The following is a 27,218-nucleotide window of genomic DNA, read 5'->3' as shown; positions in this document are numbered from 1 at the left end:
GCAAATTTGGAGGCTGGCACACAACTCCCTGCTAGGGGGCCATCTAGAGTGTAACAAGACCAGGGTGAGATTGGTCCATGATTTCTTTTGGCCGGGCTACAAGATGATGTGGACAGGTAGGGTGCAGCGTGTCCTGAGTGCCAGAGATTCCAGGAGTGGAGACTTCTGAAGGCCCCCTTGCAACCCATGCCGGTGATTGAGACACCCTTCTCCCACATAGCACCGGACATCGTGGGACCCCTGCCAAAGTCTCATGGGGGGGTACCAATATGTATTAGTCTTGGTCGACTATGCAACATGTTTTCCGGAAGCAGTTCCACTTAGGTTAATCGCGGCTACTCAAGCGGGTGAAGAGCTGTTAAAGTGGATTGCCTGCGTGGGACTCCCCCACGAAGTACTCACCAACCAGGGGATTAATTTTATGTCAGGAGTAATGAAGGCACTGTGCAGCACCCTGGGCATCAACCATCTAAAGACGTCCCTTTATCACCCCCAGACCAACAGGTTAGTGGAGAGACTCAACGGGACCATCAAGAGGATGCTCAGGAGATATGCACAAGAGGATCCACATAGGTGTGATACGGTATTAACCCCACTATTATTCACCCTGCAGGATGCTCCTCAACAGTCTATGTAGTTCTCGTTTTTCCAGCTGGTATATGGCCACAACCCAAGGGGTCTCTTACAGATTGTTAGAGAAGAGTGGGAGAGGCCAGTGGGGCCAGGGTTTATGGCAGAAAGGTATCACCAGGAATTGCAAGAGCATATAAACAAGGCCCAGCAAATTTCCTACAAGAATCTCCAGGCAGCACAAGAAAGGCAAAAGTCCAGGACATTTCAACTGGGAGACAAGGTACTAGTATTGCTTCCAGCTTTCACAAGTAAGCATGTCTCCAAGTGGCAAGGCCCCTTTAAAGTGATCCAGCAAGTAGGTCTGGTAGATTATGAGGCACTCAAACCCGGAGACTGCTGGGAATGCCAGATCTACCCTGTCAACCTTCTCAAAGAGAGGAGGGCACTGCAGGGCTGGATGGCGCAACACGAAGAGATGAAAGAGGAGTTGGGACCTCCTTGCCTGGAGTTGAGCACAGAGCAACTTATGGGGTGTGAGTTCAGCTTGGGGAAGACCTAAACACTGAGCAATGGTGGGAGCTGACAGAGATGTTAGAAGCCTTCTGGGACATGTTCCAAGAGACCCTGGGATGGGCCCAAGGAATAGAACACAAAATCGGGACGCTGCCAAGCGCTCTAGTTAGGGAGCAATGGAGGCCTATGCCTCATCTTCTACAACAAGAAGTAGGGCAGGAAATAGAGAAGATGCAGAGGCAAGAGATTATCTGGCCTTCTTGAAGCCCCTGACCGAGTCCAATGGTACCAGTAGCCAAACCCGATGGGTCACTCTGCCTATGCATAGACTACTGGAAGTTGAATGCACTGGCAACCTGTGACGCGTTCCTCATGCCCTATATTGCCCACCTTGTGGAGAAGATCAGGGAAGCAAGGTATATATCTAACACTGACTAAGCCAAAGGGTATTGGTAAATCCTGATAAGACCCGCTGGTTGCACCAAAACAGGCTTCGGAATGCCCTGGGGCCTAACTGAGTTCTTACAAATGCCCTTCAGGCTTAATGGAGCTGTGGCCACATTCCAGAGGCTTACAGATTCCTTGCTGGTGCTGCACACAGCCTATGCTGCTGCTTACATTGACAACATAATCATCTTTACCACAGGCTGGCCATGACATCTTAACGCCCTGAAGGCCATCCTGGGGGAACTCAGAGTGGCCGGAATGATGGCCAATCCAAAAAAACCTTAACTGGCAGGAAAAGAGACCAAGTATCTGGGGTTTTGTGTGGGCCAGGGAACTATCCGACCCCCCAAAGACAAAGTAGAGCGATACGCTGTTTTCAGGAGCTGTGCAACCGTCATCAACTCTGGTCCTTCCTGGGGCTCATTAATTACCCTTAAAGATTTATACTGCACTTCACGGAGCTTGCCACACCCCTTACAGATGCAGTCCAAGGAAGGGCATCAAGGGCTCTACAATGGACTGCCGAAATGACAAAAAGCTTCAAGAATCTGAAGGAGTCCATGTGTCAAGATGTAGTAGTGCATACCTCAGACTTCTGCCCTTTTTATCTTACAGACCAATGCATCTGGTAGCACCTTGGGGGCGGTCCTGCTACAATGATGCAGGGAAGACAACTGCCTGGTTGCATTTGCCAGCTGTAAATTTGACTTTAGCAGAAGCCAGGTGTGCTACAATAGAAAAGGAGTGCTTAGCCATATGCTGGATGGTGAAGTATATCAAATACTATCTGATGGGCTGGGAGTTCCTGGTGGTAACAGATCACGTCCCACTTCAGTGGCTAACCAAAACCCATATAGAGAACACCCACATAACCTGCTGGGCACTTAAGTTCACGGTGGCGCATTGCCCTGGAAAAGATAACCTTGTGGTGAATTTCCTCTCCAGATACCTCAGTCTGGATGAGCCAGCCGAGGAGGCGCGACAAGCACACCAGAAGCAACATCGGACAACTTGGGGTGCATGGTAAGATACCAAGATGCCACAAAGCAGCTTAAGGGGGGAGGTCTTGCACTGTTACTTTTAATATACTATTCTGCCTTGTGGTTAGCAGCTTGCTAGGCCAGAGGTTATGGCCTTTTCTTCAGCTGCAAATCCAAGCCAAGATCCAAATACTGTCACCCTAACAAATAGTGCACGTGGTCAGTCTTCCTTCTTCTGCTCTTTTTGTGGCTAAATTTGGAGAAGCCTGTTTTTCCTCTGATTTTGAAAGAGAAATATTCGTTTTAAACATATGTATGTTTATATTAATTGACTAACTGGTCCTGTTTAAGGAAATACATCTTGCAGTATTAGTTCTCTTACTGCCTTGTTTAATAGCTTATTTTTATAGCCTCAAATATTGCTGCGTACTAAATATTGCAGTAACATGCTGATTTGCATTTGAATCTGATTTACTGTAATTATAACCTCCCTCTAAGCATAGGCTTCTTACAGATTTCATTTACATTTCTAGTCTAATATCTTGCTTTGATGTATGGTAGAGGGTAAGGCTTTCCTGTCTGCTTTCCTGTCCAAGTGCTTTGCACCTGCAGTGAGTAACCAAATGTGGAATGAATAAAATATTTTGAATGACTGGTGTTCAGAGAGATCAAAAAAATATGGAGGGGGAAGTTTCTTTTTCCTTTGCTCAAAGTATTAAAAATAACATGTCTAAAAATAAAAGACAGTGGTGCCATTGAGGCCAGTGGGTTTTGGAGGCACCAAGGCTAATGCGTCCCATACAGGGGGAATATTTAAAAGCATAAAGCATGAAACCTCTGGGAAGGTGAACATAAACTTGTTTCTGGAATTTCAGTCCCTCTCAGTACAGGGAAGAGCACAGACAAGTGAATGCATGTGTTATTTGGAACCCTTGAAATCACGTTCTCTTAAACTTTCATTCCCCATACTTGAACAGTTACATACCATGACAGTCTTGAGTGGACAGAGCAAGAAATGGACGTATTTTGACAGACAATACCATATATCCCTGTTCTGGTAATTCAGAAATAACCATTCCCCTGAACTTTCCTCTACTAAATATTTTCCTTACTAATTTTAAATCTCTCTGGTTGGGGAGGGAAGTCCCTCCACACCTTCCTTGAATTTGTTTCAGCACAAAGGTTCTTACATTCTTCCATAGCATAAATTATATGTAAATAGCCCTTCATGGAACTTTTTTCCTTTTAAAATTGTGATTGTTTGGGTCATCCTTCCTCCAGCTGCTGGTGGACAACTTTTGGCAGGTTCGGTAATTGCTTATATGGAAATTATTGACAATGCCCTCATCCCGCTGGTTTACTTATGGCAGATTAGGGTGTTCTTGATGTTTTTGAGTAATGTACCTGGTAGTTGCGGGACAGGGTTTTTTGTGTGGTTTTAAGATTAGATTAGACAAACACTTGTATAGAATAGTTTAAATGGGGATGATCCTGCCTTGAGCATGTGTTGGGCTCCCAAGGTCCCCTCTAGCCCTAATTTTCTATGATTATATTTGTAAATGTTAGAAAATAATTTGGATTTTTTTTTTGGCTGTTGCTTTTAATAGAATTTAGCAGGTGAAAACAGGGAGAAGAGCTGGCACAACATGATCAGCTAATACAACATGGGCCATCAAACCACAGTTTGAAAACTGCTGGTCACATTTGACCAGAGGAAATACTTACTGGGAAGGAAGATATACTAGAGCCTCCATATTCTATTTATATCAGATTTGACTCCAGGGTACTGTGGTGTAGATTTATTATTCCTAATATGAAAGATGTAAAGCACAAATTGATAATGGTTCTGAAGTGGTTACTGTTGGTTGCGTATTATTGAATGGCTGTTTCCTGCACAGGGATTAGTGTCTTTTGGGAAAGATGGATGAATAGTATGCCTGAAGTGGCTGATGATGCCTGGGTGTCAGAACTCTTGGATTCTATTTCTGCCTTTGCTGTTCAGTTATTGGACTAAGTAATAACTTTTTGCATGACTGTATTTACCTATAAAATGGGGCAATATCTCTATCCACGGTTGCACAATTTACCTACCATTTAAAGATGTTGAGAATTAGTTAACGTTTGTAGATTACTCTGAGATATCTGGATGAAAGTTGATACAAGTGCAAGGCGTAATTAATAAATGTTTACCTAGCCCCTCATTCCGCTAGCCTTATCCTTAATGAGAATTTATTTTCTCTGCAACTAGTCCCCTAGACTTGGGGTGGGGAGGAGGAGGACATACACTATTTGCAGAGTAAGACAGTATACAGCAACTCATTAAGGGTGTCAGAATGGGTTTTGAATATTTATATGGCCTCTTTATCAGTGTAAACTTTGTCTGAAATCTTGTATTGTGTTCGGTAAAGTTTCATTAATCTGTTAGATTTGTAATATCTCCAAGTTGTGTCACTCTTTTCTTGTTCTGCAAAGTGTTGTGAAGTTGTAAGACTCTCCGCAAGATTTTGAAAGTATCCTAAGGGACTCCACATTTCATTGAATTAAATGATTTTTTTTAATAGTAGGATTTTGGTGCTGGAGTTCTTTAGCCAACTTCGAAAATTTCTAGAATTTTTTGTAGAGCTACTGTAATGCATCAGAATTCTGTGCTTTCTTTTTACATTGTAGAGAAACATGGGCAATTTCAAAGGCCATGCCCTCCCTGGGAGCTTTTTCCTTCTCTTTGGCTTGTGGTGGTCAGTGAAGTACCCACTAAAGTACATATGCCGAAAGAACAAGAATGCTTGCTACCTTGGTACCAGGGCAGGATTTCAGCGCTTGGAATTAATTGAGGGGATCATCAAAGCAGTGTTTGCCTTGATCGGTAAGTTAGACTGTGGTTCTAAAGAGACCAAACAAAGCAAAGGCCACTTTTATTAGTATTTTGATTTTTAAAAAGTCCTATTCACTGTCAGATTTAATACAATTCTAGTGATTGTTTAAATAGTTCATTAATGATTAATGCTGCAATATTGTAACAAGTTTCCCTCTTTTTTTATCAAATCAAGACTGGATTCCATTCTGAAAGTCATGTTTTAGCCCTGGGGTGGGCAATTATTTCAGCTGGAGGGCCACTTGACAAGTTTTGGCGATCTGTCAAGGGCTGCAAGGGGAGCCCTGTCCCTTAACAGGTGCCCTGCCCCTTGGCCACCATCTTGGGACTAGAAGTCCCACCCCCTAACTCCTGAACTTGCCACCAGACCTAGCCCTGGAAGTACTCCATTTGGGAAGTGGGGGTTGTCATGTTGGAACTGGAAAAGAAACAAATTATATACTAAAAGTCAGGCATCCACAATAACATATTTTAATTTAATTTTTTTAAATGTCCTGATTTTTATGTGTTTGCATTGTGTATTTAGAGCATAATAGCTCAAAATGAAGTCTTAGCCACACAATCCCCCCAGTATACAAGAGTATGGGTGGGTGGGCATGGGGTTTGTGGGGGACTCCGTGTGTGTGGAGGGGGGGCAGCGAGCAGGGCTTCCCCCAGAGGCATGTGGGTGTGTCTGTGGGGGCATGGGGAGTTATGGAGGAGTGTGGGAGAGGGTGTGGGTAGGTGCAGTGTTTGTGAGGTATATGATTGTGTGTGAGGGAGGGTGTGGTTGTGGGGTTTGCAGGGGAGGGCTTGTGGATATGGTGGGGTGTGCTTGGGAGCCCCCTGCATGTGTGCTCCCCTGAGTGCCTCCCCTGCAGTACCAGTGGGGACCCGTGCCACAGCCCTGACCTGACCCACCCTGTGCCTATTCTGGACTTGTCCGCTCATGCTAAACAATGGCAGCAGTAATGCTTGCCGGGCAGAAACTGTTGCTCAGCATGGATGGAAAAGTGGCTTCTCCCCCATGCTCCTGCCTGGTGCTTCTTGCTGCAGCTGTCTCTGGAGCCCGTGCTCCAGAGTATTGTGGGCTGTATTTTGTCCGCTTCCAGGGCCAGCCTGTCCTATCCTGTGCAACCTGCGGCCACAGGAGGCCCTGCAGCCAAGGGGCCGTGCCCTGCTCGCGCCTCGCTTCCTGTGCCATGTTTAAAGGGCTTGATGCAGGCAGGGAGTCCCTTTCTGGCTGAGCGGGGCAAGGAGTTCCCGGCTCCACTCCCACCCCGGCCTTGGGTCTGGAACTCAGGCATCCCCAGCATGTGCTGCATCTTTGCTGTACCCCCGGCAGCACAGTCCACGTGCACGCAGCCTGGCCCTGACTATTTTATCTCAGTGAGTTTATACTGTGATTAACCATAATTTTGATTTTTTTTGATGGCTTGGGGCCCCCAAGCCAATCTTGCAGGGAGCTCCCCAAAAATTGTGGGTTTGCCCTATCCCTTCCTGTTTTGGCCAAACAAGTTATTGGGCTTGGTACAGATATAATTGGAGAATATCACATTATCACTGATCAAGTGATCACAAGAACTCAGATCAAGTGATCTAATGATCCTTCTGACCTTAAAGTCCATGAGTCTTAAGAATAACTGGAGCTACCATTAGCCTTTCCATAGCATAGGTACAATTGTAGCATGGTTTCTATCTAACGCACATGCACATAATTCCAAACCACTTTAAGAAGCTCATGCTTTGACACACATAGGGTCAGCTGGAACAGTTGTATGCCAGCTTGGAGGCTGGGATATGGATTTAGTGCAAATGTGAGGTCATTTGACCTCTGATGTGCAAAGTGGCAACTGCATTTTGCCATTTTGCATTCCATGATGGAATGGCTTAGATTCAAACCAAAATGAAAGCCAGACAGATGACTTGGTGAACTAAGTATCATTCCCCTGCTCAAAACCTATCACTCTCATCTAGCCCAGGAACTTTTTCTTCCTGAAGGAGGGCAAAATGACTGTTGAACTGTTTTCTGTATGCGGGTCTCAAAACTGAGGTCTTAAGATAGGGCTGTAATGGTAATTAACCATCTCCAAAAAAACCAAACCATCATAAACCTCTTCTCAAACTCTCCTGGGAACTTTAATAATCATGTACAGAAGAGGCAGCAGCCCCTTTTAAAATTGTATTGGAGACATTCCTTCCCGTGTAATTAATTATATAGTGACAGGGGCAAATATATGTCCTGCAGAGGGATGAAACGCTAAATTGTCTTGTTGGCATTTAACTTTGTGGTTCTAATGAGCTTCTTATTAAACTAATTATAAGCCCCTGAAGAAGATTGCCAGAGATTTAGTTGGATTATCAGCAAGGCTAATTGTTTGAAAGGCAACCTAACCTGCTGATTTGTATTTTTACTGGCTGCAAATTACCAGTGATATAGCATAATTAGGATGCTGTTGCGTTTGTCTCTATGGTATGGCTGAAGACTTAAAATTTAATCTGTACTTTTGAACGGATAGCAGCTCTTCCCCTGTTATTTCATATGCAGGTATGATTGCTGAGCAGTTTGTTCCTGATGGACCTCATTTGAAGTTGTATAATTATGAAGAAAACCACTGGGATCACTTGATGAACTGGCAGCATGCCACCATGTATCTATTCTATTGCATCTCAGGGCTGGTTGATATTGTAGCTCATGGAACGAATGCATTGCCAGTGGCTATGGATAGGATGATGCTTTCATTAGCTGTTTTTGTGGAAGGTGAGTTTGCCTATCTATTCAGAGATTTTTCTGGGGAACTTCAGAGAAAACAAGGAACAACCACATGTTTTAGAATAAATAGCAATCCTTTGGACTGTGATTATTAAAGTGACCTAAAGGAATTAAGTGTCCAATTTCAATGGGACCTAGGTCCTTAACTGCCATAGGCGCTTTTCAAAATGTCAACCTTAACCCTCCTAGATTGATATTTTCGAAGGGCATGTGAAGAGTTCAGAGGCATGATTGTAGCCCATGGGGTGGAAATATATGTTGCCTTTGTGCTGCCATAAAAATGTTTTATGGGGCATAGCGTGAAAGCCAACAGATGTCCATGCCTTCTGTCATGCCACAAATATTCAAATTGGTGGCTGCAACAGAAGGTAGTATTAAATTGGGCCATTTTATTGCGGTCAATGTCTGTTTGCTTATGGCAGAAGAGCTCAGGTAGCATGAAACTACCTAGGCTTTCCAGCATCCCCCAGGGGCAGGGTCTCTTTGGGCTTGAGTGCCCCATCCTGCACACCCAGACTATTCCTGGATTTTCCCCCTCAAGCTTTGGGAATGTCTCTGTTTTCCAGCTTACCCAGGCATGTCTCTCCAAGGATGCATCTGGGTAAGCGTGAGAAGTTAGGACTTCAGGTGTGTTTTTGGAAGCAGAGGTCCACTGCCTGGAGACGCACACTCTGTGCAGTTTATGGGGAAAAGCCTGCAAGTGTGGGGGGGAGAGCGAGGGATGGAAAGAACTCCCATAGTGGGGTTCCCCCTCCATGTTTGCAGTCCATGCTCCACACTGCTGCCAGAAACATGTGCTGGACTTGTTTGCAGATATGTTCACAGTGGATTCCTTGCTCCTCCATATGAGGGGAGCCCATTTGCAAGCAGGGGTTTTTCCCAAGTTGGAATGTGGCAGCCGGGGGCACCTATAGATATCCCTGAAGCGTGATCACCTGCATTGTAACATAGTTCCATAGTAGCTAGAGTCGGAAGGGACCTAGGAAGATCATCTAGTCCGACCCCCAGCCTTGGCAGGAAAGAGCACCGGGGTCAGATGACCCCGGCAAGGTGCTCATCTAACTTCCTTTTAAAAATCCCCAGGCTAGGATCCTGCACCACTTCCCCTGGAAGCCGGTTCCAGGCCCTAGCCGCCCTGACTGTGAAGTAGCGCCTCCTAATATCTAATCTAAACTTACCCTCCGCCAGCTTGTGACCGTTATTCCTGGTCACTCCTGGCAGCGCACGGGGGAACAGGGACTCCCCCAGTACCTGCTGATCCCCCCTGACCAGTTTGTAGCAGGCCACAAGGTCCCCCCTTAACCTTCTCTTGTGGAGGCTAAACAGGTTCAGGTCCCGTAGCCTCTCCTCATAAGGCCTGCCCTGCTGACCCCTGATCATACGAGTGGCCCTCCTCTGGACTCTTTCCATATCGTCCACGTCCCTCTTGAAGTGTGGCGCCCAGAACTGGACGCAGTACTCCAGCTGCAGCCTGACCAGTGCCGCATAGAGGGGGAGAATCACCTCCCTGGACCTGCTCGAGATGCATCTGTGGATGCATGACAGGGTACGGTTGGCCTTCTTGACTGCCTCCCCACACTGCCGGCCCATGTTCATCATGGAGTCAATGACGACTCCAAGATCCTTTTCCGTCTCCGTGCTGGCAAGAGGGGAGTTTCCCAACCTGTAAGTGTGGTGCCGGTTCTTCCTCCCCATGTGCAACACCTTGCACTTATCAGTGTTAAACCCCATCCTATTCTCATCCGCCCACCGTTGCAACCTGTCAAGGTCAGCTTGTAGCCTATTGCACCCTTCTAGTGCACCCACATCCCCCCACATCTTAGTGTCATCAGCAAACTTGAATAGGGTGCTTTCTACCCCCTCATCCAAGTCACTGATGAAGATGTTGAACAGTGCGGGCCCGAGGACCGAGCCCTGCGGAACCCCACTGCCCACGTCCTTTCAGGTCGAGAAGAACCCATCCACTACCACGCTCTGGGTGCGGCCCTCTAACCAGTTGGCGACCCATTTGACCGTGTGGGCATCGACACCACAGTCTCCCAGCTTTTTGATGAGGACAGGGTGAGAGACAGTGTCGAAAGCCTTCCGGAAGTCCAGAAAGACTACATCCACAGCAACCCCTGCGTCTAATGATTTGGTGACCTGATCGTAAAAGGCCACCAGGTTGGTCTGACAAGACCTGCCACTGATGAACCCATGTTGGTTGCCCCTGAGCATGCATTCCCCTGCAAGGCCCTCCTGGATGTGTGCCAGGATGATTTTTTCAAAGAGCTTACCCGGGATTGAGGTAAGACTAACTGGCCTGTAATTTCCCGGGTCCTCTTTTTTTCCCTTTTTGAAGATAGGGACTACATTGGCCCTCTTCCAGTCCTCCGGCACCTCACCAGAGCACCACGAGTGCTCATAGAGCCGCGCCAGGGGTCCCGCAATGACCTCGGCCAGTTCCTGTAGAACCCTAGGGTGAAGATCGTCCGGACCAGCGGACTTGAACACGTCCAGCCTCTCCAGAAGTACCCTAACTAACTCCTCGCTAACCCCTGGCCCAGGCGTGTCTCTCCCGGGGCCCGAGGGGGGCCCGGCAGGGAGGTGGCTGAACTGGTCCCTACTTAGGAAGACAGAGGCAAAGAAATCGTTAAATATGTTAGCTTTGTCATCTGGCATGACGACTAAGTTGCCCATCGTGTCCTGCAGGGGCCCCACATTACCCGGGACCCTCTTTTTACCCCCTATGTATTTGAAGAAGGACTTCTTATTGTCCTTAATCCGGGAAGCTAGTCCTATCTCCATCTCTGCCTTGGCCTTCCTGACTGCCCCCCTACATCCTCGGGCGACTGTAACATAGTCCTTCTTGGTGATGACCCCATCCCTCCATTGGGTGTATGCCTCCCTTTTAGCAAGGAGACATTCCCGGATGCTCCTAGTGAGCCATGGGGGTTTATGTGCCCTCCTGCTCCCTTTGACCCTTGTTGGGATTACCTCCCTTTGGGCATGGAGGATCGTCTCCTTAAGGAGCAACCACTCACCTTGGACATCTGGCTCCCTTCCCCTCTGGGTCCTCAGCGCTTCCCCAATGATCCTCCTTAGCTTGTTGAAGTCAGCCCTCCTAAAGTCTAGGGCTGTTGCCTTGCTGCAGCCCTTTGCCACCTTACGCAGGATGGTGAATTCCAGCAAGCGATGATCACTGTCTCCCAGGTGGCCCATCACCCGCAGCCCCCTCACCAGGTCATCACCCGTGGCCAGCACCAGGTCCAACAAGGCGTCTCCCCTGGTGGGGCTGTGCACCTCCTGGGTTAGATGGAGGTCCTGCACTCTGGCTAAGAACCGACGTGAGCGATCAGACTTAGCTGACTGCTCTTCCCAGCAGATGTCTGGGAAGTTCAGGTCCCCCATGATGACCACATCCTTAGCCCTCACTACCTCTGTGAGCTGACCTAAGAATTCCTGGTCGAGCTCTTCTCCCTGGTTGGGAGGTCTATAGTAGACTCCCACCGTTAAGTCTCTATCCCCTGGACTGCCTTTTACTCTAACCCAGAGCACCTCGGAGTGCCCCCCCTCTACCCCCTTGCTAATTGACGAGGAAGTATATTCCTCCTTGATGTAGAGTGCTACTCCTCCACCTTTCCTTCCTATCCTGTCCCTCCTGTATAGCCTATAGCCCTTGACACTCACCGCCCAGTCATGCGATGAGTCCCACCACGTTTCTGTGATCCCCACTATGTCAGGGCTGGTGACAGCTAGGAGGAGGGCGAGTTCCTCCTGCTTCTTCCCCATACTTTGAGCATTCGTGTAGAGGCATTTGAGGCCTCCAACAGTTGTGCCCACTGACCCCCTAGTCTCAGCAATGCCCCGTCCCCCATCACTTACCTGTTTCTCCCTTTTGACCATTGGTCTGGGCTCGCTGGCTGTTGCTGGGCCTGGTAGTTCATCGTCTCCTCCGCCCTCATCTTCCCCCTCCCCCGACGAGCCTAGTTTAAAGTCCGCCGAAGGAGGTTCACCAACCTGGAAGAGAACACACGCTTACCTTTAGGGGAAAGGTGGAGCCCATCCCATCCCAGCATGTCTCTCATCACGATGTGCCGGTCATGGCTGAGGAAGCCAAAGCCCGCCTCGAAGCACCATTCCTGTAGCCTCCAGTTGGTCTCCGCTATGCACATCTCGTGGCGTCTGCCTTGACCGCTCACTGGTAGGATGGAAGAGAAGACTGCCTGTGCGCCCATCTCCCTCAGCACGCCTCCCAGAGCATGGTAGTCCTCCATCAGGCGATCAGGGGCTCTCCTGGCCGCATCGTTAGTACCCACATGGACAAGGACCATGGGGTAATAATCGGTAGGCTGGATGATGGACTGGAGCATCCCCTTCGCATCCTGAATCTTCGCTCCGGGCAGGCAGTAGACCTCACGTGCTGAGGGATCCTGGCGACAGATGGGGCCCTCCGTACCTCTCAGGATGGAGTCACCAATCATGATGACGCGACGCTTCCTCCACTTAGGCCTCTTGTCTCCCGCCGCCCGCACAGGACATTGTGTGCACAGAGTCTCCTCCCTGGTATCTTCCACTGCTCCCTCCTCCTCCAGGGCTGCCAGGGCCTCATACCTGTTCTCCAGATGGACAGGAGGAACTGGTGCCGCAACATGGTTAATAGCCCTGGCACGGGAGACCGTCTGCCACTCAGCAGTGGAGGGCTCATCCCGGGCTGCCCTCTCCTCGGTCGTACCACCCTGCAGAGAAAGAAAATACCTATCAATTTCCTCCTCTGCCTCACGGATTCCCCTCAGCCTGCTAACCTCCTCCAGGAGCCCCCGCACCCATTCCTCCAGGGTCCTAAGGCGGATACCTACAGGACAGGTGCAGGAGTCCCCAGTCCCTGCCCCCCCAGACCTTGCCGGGCAGTTCCCGCAGGCCAGGGGGTTGCACATATCATAGTGCAGTTCATAGAATCATAGAAGTCAGGTCGGAAGGAACCTTGTAGATCCTCAAGTCCGACCCCCTGCCTGGGCAAGAGAAAAACTGGGCTCAAATGATTCCAGCCAGGTAGGCATCAAGCCTCTTCTTAAAGATCCCCAGGGCAGGAGCCAGCACCACTTCCCTTGGAAGTTGGTTCCAGATCCTAGCCACCCTAACTGTGAAGTTGTTGTTACGGATGTCTAGTCTAAACCTACTGTCCAACAACTTGTGGCCATTATTTCTTGTTATGCCAGGGGGCGCAAGGGGAAACAAGGTCTCCCCCAAACCCTTCTGGTCCCCCCCTAGAGAGTTTATAGACAGTCACCAGGTCTCCCCTCAGCCTTCTCTTGTGAAGGCTGAACAGGTTCAGGTCCCACAGACCCTGTTGTTCCCGGATCACGCAGGTGGCCCTCCTCTGGACCCTCTCCATGTTGTCCACATCCCTCCTGAAGTGGGGCGCACAGAACTGGACACAGTACTCCAGCTGTGGGCTGACTAGTGTCACGTACAGGGGGAGGATCACCTCCTTGGCCCTGCTAGAGATGCACCTGTGGATGCACGACAAGGTCCAGTTAGCCCTGCCAACCGTGACCTCGCATTGTCGGCCCATGTTCATCTTGGAGTCAATAATGACTCCAAGATCCCTTTCTGCCTCTGTGCTCTCAAGAAGGGAGTTTCCCATCTTATAAGTGTGCTGCTGGTTACTACTGCCCAAGTGCAGCACCCTGCACTTGTCAGTATTGAAACGCATCCTGTTTTTGTTGGCCCACCCCTGCAACCTATCCAGGTCTTGCTGCAGTCTTTCCCTCCCTACTAGCGTGCTCACCTCACCCCAAATTTTGGTATCATCAGCAAATTTAAACAGGTTGCTTTTCACCCTGTCGTCCAAATCGCTGATAAAGAAATTGAACAGCGCAGGCCCAAGGACCGAGCCCTGGGGGACACTGCTGCCCGCTCCCCCCCGGTCGAATATGACCTGGCCACCACCACCCTCTGAGTATGACCCTCCAGCCAATCTGCAATCCATCTGACTGTGTAGGCATCAATGCCACAGTCGCCTAATTTTTTAATGAGGATGGGGTGGGAGACGGTGTCAAAGGCCTTGCTGAAGTCCAGAAAGACTACGTCCATGGCAACACCTGCATCCAATGCTTTTGTGACCTGATCATAAAGGCAATCAGGTTGGTCTGACATGACCTGCCCCTAATGAAACCGTGCTGGTTGCCCTTGAGCATCATCCCTGAAGCTGGCCCATCGCAGATGTGCTCCTGGATGATCTCAAAGAGTTTCCCTAGGATTGAGGTAAGACTGGCGGGCCTATAATTGCCCGGGTCCTCCCTCCTCCCTTTCTTAAAGATGGGGACCACGTTGGCTATCTTCCAATCATCTGGCATCTGGCCCAAGCACCATGAGCGCTCGTAAAGCTGTGCCAAGGGCCCTGCAATAACCCCTGCTAGCTCCCTCAACACCCTGGGGTGCAGAGCATCTGGACCTGCTGATTTGAACACGTCCAGCCCCTCCAGAAGCTCTCTAACCTGGTCCTCCCCAACCTGAGGTCTGGAGGCGTTCGCCTCGAGTCCATCTTGCATCATGGTGGGGAAGTCCGGGTCCCTGCCCAAGAAAACAGAGGTGAAGAATTGGTTAAAGAGGTCTGCTTTCTCCTCTGGCGCAACCATCAGATTGCCCAGAGAATCTTGCAGGGGCCCCACATTTTCCGGTGCTTTCTTCATCCTCCCTATATATTTGAAAAAGGACTTTTTATTATCTTTGATTTTGGACACTATTCCTAGCTCTATGTCTGCCTTAGCTTTCTTGACAGCCCCCCTACAGGCCCAAGCAGAGGAGGTATACCCCTCTTTGGAGATAGCACACCCCTTCCACTGGTTGCACGCTGCCTTTTTGACAATCGGGCATTCCCGTACACCCTTGGTGAGCCAGGGGGACTTTCGGGCACTCCTGCCCCCCTTGCTTCTTGTTGGGATGGTCACCCCTTGGGCCTTGAATATCATCTCCTTAAGGAATGAACACTCATCTTGGGCACTGAATTCCCCTGCTCTCGAGAACCGCAGTGCCTCTCCCACTAATCCCCTCAATTCGTTGAAGTTGGCCCTCTTGAAGTCTAGGGCTGCCACCTTGCTGCAGGCCCTTGACACCCTGCGCTGGATGGTGAATTCCAGCAAGCGATGATCACTATCACCCAGGTGGTCAAGGACCTGGAGGCCCCTTACCAGGCCATCGCCTGTGGCCAGGACTAGGTCCAACAGGGCGTTTCCTCTGGTGGGACTGTGTACCTCCTGGATTAAGTGGAGGTCCTGTATCTCGGCCAGGAACCTCCTGGAACGGTCCGACCTGGCTGACTGTTCCTCCCAGCAGATGTCCGGGTAATTTAAATCACCCCTGACAACTACATCACTTGCCTTAAGTGTCTCTGCAAGCTGGCCCAAAAATTCCTGGTCCAGCTTCTCCCCTTGGTTGGGGGGTCTGTAGTAGACCCCCACCGTTAGATCCCTCTCCCCACGGCCCCCTTGTATCTTGACCCAGAGCACTTCAGCTTGCCCCTCCTTTGACCCCATTGTTGATTGTGCTCCACCAAAGATGTGTTTCCAGCCATAGAGGTAGGTTTAAACCATCTGTCCTAATTACCTGGACAGCACAAGTCTGTCCAGGACCCTCAGTGTAAGTACTTGGGAGCTGAAGTCACTGCCTTTGTAGCTTTGCTGATGTTGGTACCAGTGCTAGCTAGTGCAGAGCTTGCTAGTTTGAAGCTAGCTTGGGTGTATCTACACATGCATCAGTCACCAGGAAACACAAGATGAGCATACTACAGCACCATTCTTGTTACACTCTAAATATGGTGATTGTCTCTGTCTCTGTTACCAGTAATGCCTTTTTTTTTTTTAATTGATGAGAAGTATGGTATGGAAGCTAGCATGTCCACCTGCCCCTTACTGGCCATGGGCAGCAACCCACACCAAGGTAAATAATTTATCATCTCCCTCTCCCATTTTTTGTTTTTAGAGTAGAAAGGGACCTGTTTTCATACCTTAATTCATTCTGAAAAATAATTTTTAGAAGGTCTTGATACAAAGAGAAAAAGACCAGTGTTTACTGTTTGGGGTTTTTTTGTAGAGGTTTTAGATGTTATTACAACAAAATGCCTAGTTTAATCCTGTTGTCTTAAGACTGATCTTCTCTGTTGTCACAGGTTTCCTCTTTTATTACCACATACATGGAAGAGCCATGTTGGATCTTCATGTTCATCAGTTACTGTTAGTGGCTATCTTTGGTGCAGCTATTTGCATATTTCTGGAGGTCTTTTTCCGCGGTAGCATTGTACTAGAGATGTTCCGTACAAGTCTGTGCATACTGCAGGGCAGCTGGTTCTGGCAGGTGAGTCTTTGTTTCATGACTTTTAAGATTTCTTCCTTGGTTTCTGTTAGTCGTTATTCCCTTTGCAGATACCTCAGGGATGACCTACTAGGCCAGTGGTTCTCAACCTGTTTAGATCCAAGGTACCCCTTTGGAAAATGCTTCCTCTTCCTTTTCACTTTTTTCTTTTTTGACTACAGAAAAATAATAGAGCAACTCTGCTGTTGCATAGAACTCAGAAAGAGCACAACAAGTCAGAATGTGTTTAACATTATAGATACCTATTTGAAATGTTTGGGTTTATCTGGTGAATCATCTGTAGGTGTTTGCACCCCTAACTAGGATGATATTGTGTGGCACACCATAGCACCTTTAAAAAGATCTGGAGTGCTGCCACAGCCTGATTGTGAATCCTGTACTAGGTATTTGCACAATTCATTTTATACACTGATCCCAGAGTATTCACAAAGGGCCATTAATCATCAGTGCCCTTACAGAGATGTAAGATTTTATTATAATACCAAGTTAAAGATGAGGAAACTATTTTACTGCTACTTCTGTTTTCCCAAGTCCAGATAGTTCCTTTGTCCCCTTGGATTCAAGTACAATTGTGTGGGGGGGGGGCAGAGGGGTAGGGGCAAGCAGCTGTTGTGGCTCTGATTCCCCAGGGTTGGAGTTGGAGCTGCAGCTGCCCAACCTCTACGCTGCCCCCTTACCCCCTCACCACTTCTGCTCCTTTGCTGCTGCTTACCCACTAGCTCTGAATCCACTCCAGCCTGGGTCACAGAACACATGGTTGCCCTGGCCTCAGCCCAGCCATGTAGCAATGGTGTTGGCAGCTCTGGCCCTGACTGCTGCATGGTCAGGCTGGGGCTGGAGCAGATGCATTTTATGCCTTGGGCTAGAGCAGGGCTGGAGCTAGAAGGAAAGCAGCGGAGGGGGCAGTTAATATTTCCTACTCCTACCTAAATATAGTAATTGTGCAGAGAAAGTGTGTTAGTCCATAGTTAATAAAATAAGGCATAAGGTAGAGAAAAGGTCCTGTGAACACTGAAGTTACTGTGAAGAAGAAGGATAAAGGGAAATATCTTGAATGCATTGAGTTGACTCCATCTCTCCACTGAAAAGCATCCCAATGGGTCACTAAGGCTTAAGATATTTAGGCTCAAGGTAACTAAAGATTGGGCCAAAGCCCTTGCATAAAACACAGCTTGCCAATTTAAAAACATTGGGATTTGAACAAGTAAAACTGCAGCCCAGAACTTTATTACTTCAATTATGCAGCATCAGTTACCTTTTTAAGATCTAGCGGGTGTTCCTATCGCCACTTTGTCATTCCACATTTTTAGCAGGAGTTTAATAGCTATGTGTTAATGAGTTATTGTCAGAACCATGTATACTCAAAATAAAGATGGTGGCACATACTTATTTTATGAATTGCTGCACTAACAGGCACTTAGACTTGGCCTGATGCTGGAAAACTGGTCACTAGAGTGATTCTTTGTTTCAGTATGTCTAGACTGGCTTCCCTTTTTATATTCTGGCCAGACATGGAAAATTAAACCGTTGGCTGTTCCTCACAAACCTTGGACTTTTAGCACTAAATCAAATATGTAGAAGTTTTCATTGACAAGGAAAATACCACCTAAACATGAATCTTTTCCATAACTGAGCTCAAGAAAAATGTTGGGCATCTCAGAGCATACTGCTGTATTTTGAAATATGGGCAGTTTTCTTGGTTGATTAAAAAATGGTACAACAGAAGAGTTAAAGGTAGTCATTTATTTTTTCTTATATATCTAGTATTCATTTAGACAAATAATTGGGAAAGTGTTTTTGGTTTCAAAGTACACCACAGATGTAACTTGAAAAAATAAAAGATATGTAAGTGTGGCTTTTTCACGCTTGGATTACAGACTTTACCTGTGTGTATGACAGAATACCACACATTCGGCACTCTTACACATGCTCTGGGGGTAGTGGGAGTGGGGCAACACTTTTTAATTAGAGCGGCACTGAGAGCTGCTTTAATTAAAATGGCACTGCATCTCATGTATCAGTGTCCCCATGCTGAAAAATGGTGGTGGGGATGCTTGAACAAAAGCTCATTTGACCCCTGCTGTTATTTTTAAGTGTGGGGACACTGATACATGAGACACAGAGGCTGATTACTCAAGTCTGCTTCAATGCACTAGAATTCCAGAGTGTTGCAGCAGCCTCTGCACTCATGTATAGGTGCCCATTGGGTGCAGAACAGTACACATGTAAAAAATGAGTGAATTTTCTTTTTGCTTTACCAGTGCTTTGCATGTGAAACTTGCCTTGCCTCAAAAGTTCCCAACTAAATTGCTGAGCACTGACTCTAGAAGAGACTTAGTGGCACAGAGAACTAGTATTAGTCTGTCCTGGGTCAGCTTGGATAGTCACCAAGGCTAGGAACAGACATTCAAAAAGCTTGAGCTTGAATTGATTCAATCTTTGCAGGCTAGTCTAACCTGTGGAGATTGAACCGATTTGCAGGTGGATAGACAATTCACTTTTGATTCAGGCACATCCCTGCAGTGGCTCAGGCTAGAAGCCAGGGGGCATTAGAGTGAGTCCTCCCTTCCCTGCAGCAGTGCTGAGCTGAAGGGCGGCGGCATGGCAGGACGCTATGATTAGGGAGGTATTTAAATCCCCACCCTGTTCTACATAGTCCCCAGCCGGGGTGTACTTAGAGGGGGAGAGGGAAGCAGCCCTTGTCAGGCTTTCCCCCACTGCTTGCTGCTCAAGGAGTGAGGAGTGTTGCCAGACCCTGGCCTGTGGCTCACACTCTGAGGCAAAGCGGGGGATGGGAGAGGGAGGACTGTTTATGTGGACTGCATGCATCTGTTGATGGTACTGAGCTTTCAATCTCCCTCTCCCTGCTTTTTCATACTGTCTGTAGCAAACTGATGGCACTCACAGGTCCCATGCTTTGAAAACCAGGTCATTTTTCACACCTCTCTCTGTCCTCTCTTGAACACTGACAGATTGTGCCCTTTGAAACAAGCCAACAGCCAGCAGGGAGTTTATTAGAACACAAAGCTTATCAACCCATCAATAAAACGAAAACTTCTCACTGGACCAAGCTTTTCTTAAACAGCTTTTTCTTAAAGGCATTTGTAGGGAAGAATGGAGGGACATTACTAGCTGACCTGATGATTAATTCCAAAAAGCCCTGTTCTGTCTGTCTTTGTTCCAGTAAAATTGGAGACACACATGGACACCTCTCACCATTAGCTAGCATGAGGGTGGCATGACCGTGACCAGATGCCAGCCAGGGTCGTGCTGCTGGGGTCCTTGCTGTTGGAGAGGTGGGGATCACTGCTTGAGCAGTGGGGTGGGGAGAGGCAGGTGGAAGCCAGGCAGATGCTGCTGTGCCTGTAGCTTCCACCCCCTCTTTAGCCAGCTGGAGCTCTGGATAGGGGGGAGATGGGAAAGGCCAGCCCAGCTCTCAGGAGCAGACAGCCCAGCCCAGGACTGAAAAGCATGCTGGGATGCTGGGGAATTCTGGTTTAACTTAAACCAGGACAGATGATAGTTTTACACAGTAAAATGAGTTTGTGCTTTTCTACCTCCTGAGACAGTGTCCCACAATTGTAACTGCCAGTAGTTTGCAGGTTCAGATGAGGATGTCACTTCTTCTATTATTTTTAAAAGAAAAATCTTTTTCACAGGGTGCAGAGGAGAGCAGTTCTTATTTGTCTTTATTGTTTTTATGCAAAGTGATACTATGAAACTCAAATTTTGCAAAATCAAGCTCCTTCTCTTGAAATTAAGACGACATATTCAGATACAAACAATTTTTATTTACAGTGTAAGGGGATTATTGCTCCTTCTCATAAAGAAAACCTAGTAAGCAGGCTTTTGGAGTGCAGGGAGTAAGGTCAGTGTTTATGGGAGTTCGGGCAATCTTGGAGCCAGGCAGTTTTTCTAGTTGGTATTTTGTTTCCCCTTCAGACTACAAAATGGCTGTGCATTTGGTCTCTACTCATACCATACAAGCTTGACTACTGCAGGATCATTCAGGCTGGTACGGAGTTTGTCTGCATGAGGAAAGAAGGAGCAACCAAGGTCCCCTGGAATTGTCACTGTCTTTGAATGGATTTCTTTGTCTTTCTGTGCTATAGGGTTTTTTTATGATCAAATTTGAATGTGATGCTGCATAACTGTTTTAATAACATCTTAGACATAATCACCAGTATAAAAAAAATCTGTAAGCAGTTGCTGTTTGACATGTGGTACACATGCAATATGTGATGTGGCATAGCATAGATATCAGATGAGTGTTATAAACTGTATTTCATTTAATTATAGATTGGCTTTGTACTGTATCCTCCAAATGGAAGCCCAGAATGGAACCAAATGGATCACAATAATATGATGTTCTTGACGATGTGCTATTGCTGGCATTATGCCTTTGCTTTTCTTATACTTGCAGTGAACTACACCATTGTCAGCTGGTAAGTTAAATGCAGAACTAAAACATGGGAGAACTGTGTTGTTACACCATGAGAGAGGCTTTATTTCAGAGGGGTCTTAGTTGAAAAAATTAAAATCAGGCTCTTTTTTTGTTCCTTTTTTCTTAAAAGGAAAATGAAAAATAGCATGTTGCGAAGGCATAATATGTAACTGACCCATTCAATAAAAGTAAAGAATAACCCTGGTGAAAAGTTAGAGACTGTTAAAATGTGAAGGTCAGATTAGAATCATTCTCCTACAGCTTGCTTGTTATAAGTGCTTGCCTGTACCAGTATGTTAGTTGGGAGGGTATTAACATTTGATCTGAAGCACAGACTAACGGACTTCACTGTTAATATTTTCCTTGGATTAAATGTCATTTTCTTCTGGCCAGTTGTGTCCAATGATTCTTAATGGTAGCCCTTTATCTGGTCTTGAAAAGTTTTCCTCTGGCAAAACTTCTGGAGTCTTCATTTCTGTGGAATTGCACATGGGATTTTCATCAGTGTTAGACTGCAGGATCTCGCCCATCTTTTTCTCCTACCATTCTCTCGCTCCTTTTTTGTACCCTTTCCATTTATCAGGATGGTATACCCCTGATAGCCATTTATAGTTCTTATAGTCGTCTTAAATCTAGTGACAAAAATGATTGCCTCCTACATCCTTTGCAAAATCACCAGAGTCAGCATTTGACTCTGTTTGATTTAGACTGATAAATGTGTGGCTTATTTTCCCTTTCTTTTACCCTTTCCAGGAGAGTTTGTTCAAAGATTAAGCAGGCTCAGTCTGTGGAGATGGGATTACTGAAAACAGCTGAGCGGGATCAGGAATCAGAAGATGAAATCTAGTATAAATTCTGTTTTACCAGTCTGCTGCCTTGAGTATATTAGGTTAATTGTTACCTCATTCCTAGATGTGTTTACCACCTTGTTCATTCCTTATACTACTCACTATGCAAAAAGCATCCTTTGAATACTGTATAGTTCTACTGGATTGCATTCTTGTCTGCAGAGAGTAAGTAATTTGTGGTGTTTTTGTTAGTACCTTATTTCTCACATGGTTCAGTAGAAAAATATTTTCTTGTTATCCAAATTTATATTGGATTGGGTGATACTGTAAATCAGTCAGTTCAAACTCATTAGTTGCTGAGTGATATTCTGCTGCTGCTGTTGGAGAAGCTAATAGAGTTCCATGTATTAAGATCCCCAAAAAGCTATTTTGTTCCAATTGTGCATAAAAGAACAGTGTAGATGCTAAAACAAATGGAAAAAGCACAAGCACACAAACTGGTAGAAAAGTCTTACATTTACATTGTTGAATATATCAAAGAATGTCATTGCTCATTAGATAATTAATTTGTTCATTATCATATGTATTCATTCCAATTTCTATGAAATGATCAAAGTTTTAAAAAATGACTACCGTCATTATGAGAAGCTACCTATTCCAGGGCCCTCTTCTTACCCTGGGCTTCCCAGTACAGTGACTTTACTCTCTACAGCAGGGATAACAACTTTTTATAGGAGGGTTGCTGTGTGTTGAGTAGAGCAACATTCCAATTCATTTTTTACCCCAGAGATTGTTTTTCCCTCCATGCAGGTTGGGAGGATTTCAGCAGGGCACAGAAGCAGTTGCATGATGACACATGGTGCATAAATGTGCATGCTAGGCTCAGCGTTGATAGCAAGTGTGCTTGCATCCAGCCCATGGCGGAGATACCTGCACTGTTCCCCCTGCACTTCTCTTGCAAATACTGAGCATTCTGTAGAGCAGTGTGCTGCACATAACAAATGTTTTCTCAGTTTTAGCTTTATTTGCGCAACGGAGCAATAGCTGAATTTAAAATAGTTTTCTCGGACAAATTGAAGCCCTGTTCTTTGAAGTGCAGAGTGCCTTTAGCTGCTGTTACAGAAAAGATGTGCCTTCATATCACATGTAGGAATAGGAAAGGAATGATATGTGGCAAAATTTTAGTGAGCTGTATTGCATGCAGTTATACTGCCCCCAGAGGGTATAAAATTGGAAGTACAACTATGACCCAAGTTTATTCTTTTAAAAGACTACAGTTGGACATGAGTGGGCATTTGCTCTTCAACAATAATTTATGTTTTTATAGGGTCTATGTGTTAGAGTATAGAGCAGCAGTTCCCAATCTGTGGTATGGGTACCACCAGTGTTACGCAGGCAGGTTTATTATTTGCTGGTGGTACTTAGGTTGATCTTAAAAATTTGTTGGTGGTACTTAAGGTTGTATTGTTTTAAGTTGGTGGTGCGCAATCTGTCGGAGCTTGGGAACTGCTAGTATAGAGTACAATAGGAATCCTTCAGGCAGTGTTACGCAGGAATCATTAATGGTAGGTCATTTACTCTGCACAAACCTTGATTCTAGAATGCTTCCTTTAAAAATATTTATTAAAGTATTACACTTATTCATTTAAAAACAGAAAGCTGCAGAGTAATATGTTTTATAAAAGAAGTTCCAACCCATTGAGACTAGAACCAGGGAAGTATGTTTTTCTCTTATTATGCTAATGTTTTTACAATATACTCCTTGGCTAGAGCCCAGTTCTGCTTTCTGACATAACGTCATCCTTTTCACTGGCAGCTAAGAGTTGTGGGGGCAGGATTTGGTTTTTATGTGTGTGATAGTCTTCTGGATTATCCTTGGGCCTTCATTGTCAAGCTTAATATAACTTAAAATCAAATTGCAGCAGGACTATCATATAAAAATCTATTTGTCATAACTTATAGATGACAGGGAACACAGGAATAAGGAGAAAAGCTCAAGACACTTTCTTTTGTGTAGTTACTGAACATTTAAATTTACAGATGCACTACAAGAACCTAGGCAGACAAGGTTCTTTGAGTGAATCTGATATCTTTTATTAGACCAACTTAAATAGTTGGAAAACAAATTTTTTTAGCAAGCTTTCGGGTTCAAAAACCCTTTGTCAGGCTGAGATGAAGAAAGAACCTTGTCTGCCCATGTCCTTAGATTAACACGGCTACAAGAACCTGTTTTTTTTCAGGGAATCCTATCTTCAGCTGCTGGTGTTTCGAGAGTGAAGCTATAGAAGTTTTACAGAGATCTTCCAGGCTAAGCTAAACTTTAAAATCTTTAACCTGGAACTAAATTTAAAATATTGCATGCATTAAAAAGCATGGTGCTCAGGTATTCCCCACATTCTTCTCAATAACAAGTAATACTGTACAAATAATTCACATAACTCAGGGCTACCCTGAAGTGAGCTGAGCCTTGAGTATGTTAAAGGACACAGCCTGTTTGGAGTGTCTCTTTAGAATGAAAATTTTAATTGGTTATTTTTAAATTTATTTTAATCCCCATCAAGTGTCAGGACAGGCTGATGCTTGTAGTTAAAAAATATAGTTAAGAACAAAGATAAGCCTAATTTACACCCTGAGAACAGTGTGCTCCCAAACTTTTCATTTGTTTAGGTGCTCTGTGAAATGGGAAAGTTTGGATCCCAGAGCCTAACTTCACAGTACGCGTCTATTGATCCTTCCATTATTTGCTCTTAAGTGCTTTCCTTTGGTTAGTCTTGTATCTCTCTGCAGCAATAAGGAACCCTGCCTTAGGACATTCCTGTGAATTAGGTATCTGTGTTTTCATGTTCCATATTTATTGGCATTTCCCTGTCATCATGTCAAAGTTTTTTTTTCACAGCAGTCCATGGCATTATCTTCGTAGTAGAAATAATACCTACCCCTTAAGACTTGTGTGGCACGTGGGGTCTAATCTCACATTCGTTATACTAATTATAACCCCATTAAAATCAGATGATCTGCTGGCATCAATTAAAGGACATTTCCATTGGCATCAGTGGTATTTTGGCTATTTATATCAGCAAAAGATTTGAAGCAGCATGGTTGTCATTGAATCTGACTATAATGTAAAACTATGTTTTATTCTCTTTCCTTGAGATCCTATGTATAAAAAGAGCTACATCTGTGATATAGATAATACTACTGAACCAGCGGCTGCAAATTTTAAGAAAAGGAGATGAAACAAAACACAGTCCTTTAACAGTTCGAGTATACAATACAGGGGACATCTCTTGCAGTTTCCATTCCAATAGCTGAATGATATTGTTAAAATATAGAACCTTGGGGTTCATTGCAGAAACTTGTGTTGGCAATGAATCCAAGTCATTTGACAGAGTGGGCCCAAGGGTGAGTTAAATATTTCAGTAACCTGCACTAGTTGTGAAACTAGAGGGGATTTAGCATTGCTTTCCTTTCTAAAAACCTTGCTGTTTTCATGCTGATCTGCTAAGCTAGTGAGAGCTTGTGTTGGAACACGAGGGCCAGAACTGGGAAGGGAAAGCTGGGCACCCACTCTCTTTTAGACAGATTGTCACTAATGAGACAAGAAGTGGGTATCCATGAGAACTCTTCTTTTCACTTTCTTGGTTCTGAGAATCTTTGACTGAACTTCTGGAAGTACCCATATTCAAGGAACTAAGCTGTGGCATGATTCCAGCAACTGTGATAGAACTGAATGTTGTTGCTGCTTTTGTCACATGCTCCATTACAGTTGTCATGCAGGAAACCCATGTATGATTCAGTCTCCTGAGAGGGGTGGCCTGCGCCTTCCTGTGCGAGATTCGGAGGGTGCCACATAGAATAATTGGAAAGTTAGGAAAACCAAGAGTGTCTGATGCAGTTTGCCCTCTAGGAATTCAAAGAAACTACAGGAGTCACTTACATATAAAATACTTTTTCTTATTAGCAAAATTGGCATTGCAACTTGCTAAAATAAAAAAATTAAAACATTTCATAATGTCCAATGCTTTCCTTCCAAGTTTTCCCATATCTTATGTTTGCCTTTGCCAAACCTGTCTTTTTGATAAGTAGTTTGGTTTACTGTACAAATAGACCTAAACCTAAATCCTACATTTTAACAGACAGGAAGGCATACCTTGTAATCTGAATCTCAGTTTCAGTGCTGGTTCTACTACTGTAATGAATCAAACCAGAACAGAGCACACCTGCATCACACATCTTGGCATTTAAAATCCATAACTGGAATTTTTCAGCTCAAACCAATTCCTCCTCTAAAACTAGTGATTTATTGGCTGCTCGTGGTTCTTCTGAGTAGCTTTTGACATAGAGGGGTGGAACTTGCCAAGCGGTTAGAGTTGTCACTTAAGTGTGAATTGAAGGCACTCAGAACCTAGTGTAAGCTGGCCTGCAGGTGTATGGTGAGGCTGTTCAACATGACTGGGTGACATTTCTGTCTCCCTAGTCCTCGAATAGTATATTGCAATGCTGCATTGAAATGAAGCTTAATCTATTAGACCAGCCGTTCCCAACCCCGGGTCGTGACAAAATGAGGGTCACAGGGGCAATGCCAGCAGTACTGCATGGAAAAGACAAGCTCCCCTGCCCCTGCGTCACCACTGCTGCCACACTCCGCTCCCAGCAATGGGTCATGGAAAAAAAAGGTTGGGAACCACTGTACCAGAGGCTAACTTCAACATAGGCACAGCTATTTAATACCATGATATATAAAGTCTCGTCTCTGGAGAAATATGTATTGGCAGGAACATATCTTACAGCCTGATGTTTTGAAATTCTGGACTACCAATCCAGAGGTCTGGTGCTACCATGTTCAAATACAAACACGAGACTATAGTAATGTTTACAGTATTTATAGTATACTCAACCTGTCTAGTATTTTTTGTAATAGCACAATGAATCTAAACATCATCTTTTAGGGAGGATTGTTTTTTAAGTAGAAAGTTTCACTCAGTGTTTTCAAATGCTGTTCCTTATCATGTAGCTATAATCATTAAATAAATTTGACCTTTGGCATTTCTTTATCAACTGTTAACATTTGAACTCAAGGAGTGGATGGAGTCTATCAAGTTTACAAATGTCATTAAAAAAAAAAAAAAAGGTAACTGCTTTCGTAAATATTTAAATTATTGTTAAATATTGGTGCCTTTTAACAAATGATATAGTGGTTAATAATAGAAAAGATGTGCCTATAATTGTATTTAAATAAAATCAATTTATTCATCTATGAAGGCTCTTGTTTCCTCAACGTAATGGTGTAACTTTATGGTGGAGTATTAAGTCTGTGTTACAATTCTTTTGCAACTTTCCAAATGACTGCTCTGCCTCCATTTCCAGTTCAGTTTCTTTGTTTCTGTCGTGCTTAATGTCCCTGGGAGGGGTAAGGGTGAGCATTTTTAAATTGCAGTCAGTGGCAGGGTCCACACGAATAAGGGGATGCCCACAAATAGTAGTGGCACAAATTTGT

The 27,218-nt window shown here is 45.5% G+C and overlaps 1 protein-coding gene across 5 annotated transcripts in view; it reads left to right on the top strand.

Annotated features, from left to right (window-relative positions):
* The window catches only part of TMEM45A (transmembrane protein 45A), a 40,557-nt gene extending 13,585 nt beyond the window's left edge, over positions 1-26,972 (top strand). For 4 of the 5 annotated variants that reach the window (XM_090055719.1, XM_090055710.1, XM_090055680.1 and 1 more), the window contains 5 exons: positions 5,181-5,376; positions 7,913-8,125; positions 16,287-16,471; positions 20,789-20,934; positions 21,687-26,972. In XM_090055719.1, coding sequence (XP_089911845.1) covers positions 5,187-5,376; positions 7,913-8,125; positions 16,287-16,471; positions 20,789-20,934; positions 21,687-21,780 — 828 coding nt within the window. In that variant the 5' untranslated portion in view covers positions 5,181-5,186 and the 3' untranslated portion in view covers positions 21,781-26,972. Of the gene's footprint in view, positions 1-2,478; positions 2,557-5,180; positions 5,377-7,912; positions 8,126-16,286; positions 16,472-20,788; positions 20,935-21,686 lie in introns of all 5 variants that reach the window. The other variant, XM_090055700.1, reaches the window with a different exon arrangement.
* Positions 26,973-27,218: the final 246 nt, after the last annotated feature.

This window comes from Crocodylus siamensis, chromosome 1, assembly GCF_052110815.1.
Source record: "Crocodylus siamensis isolate JL-2025a chromosome 1, ASM5211081v1, whole genome shotgun sequence".
Classification (NCBI taxonomy): domain Eukaryota; kingdom Metazoa; phylum Chordata; order Crocodylia; family Crocodylidae; genus Crocodylus; species Crocodylus siamensis.
This window is presented reverse-complemented; position numbering and strand designations above follow the sequence as displayed.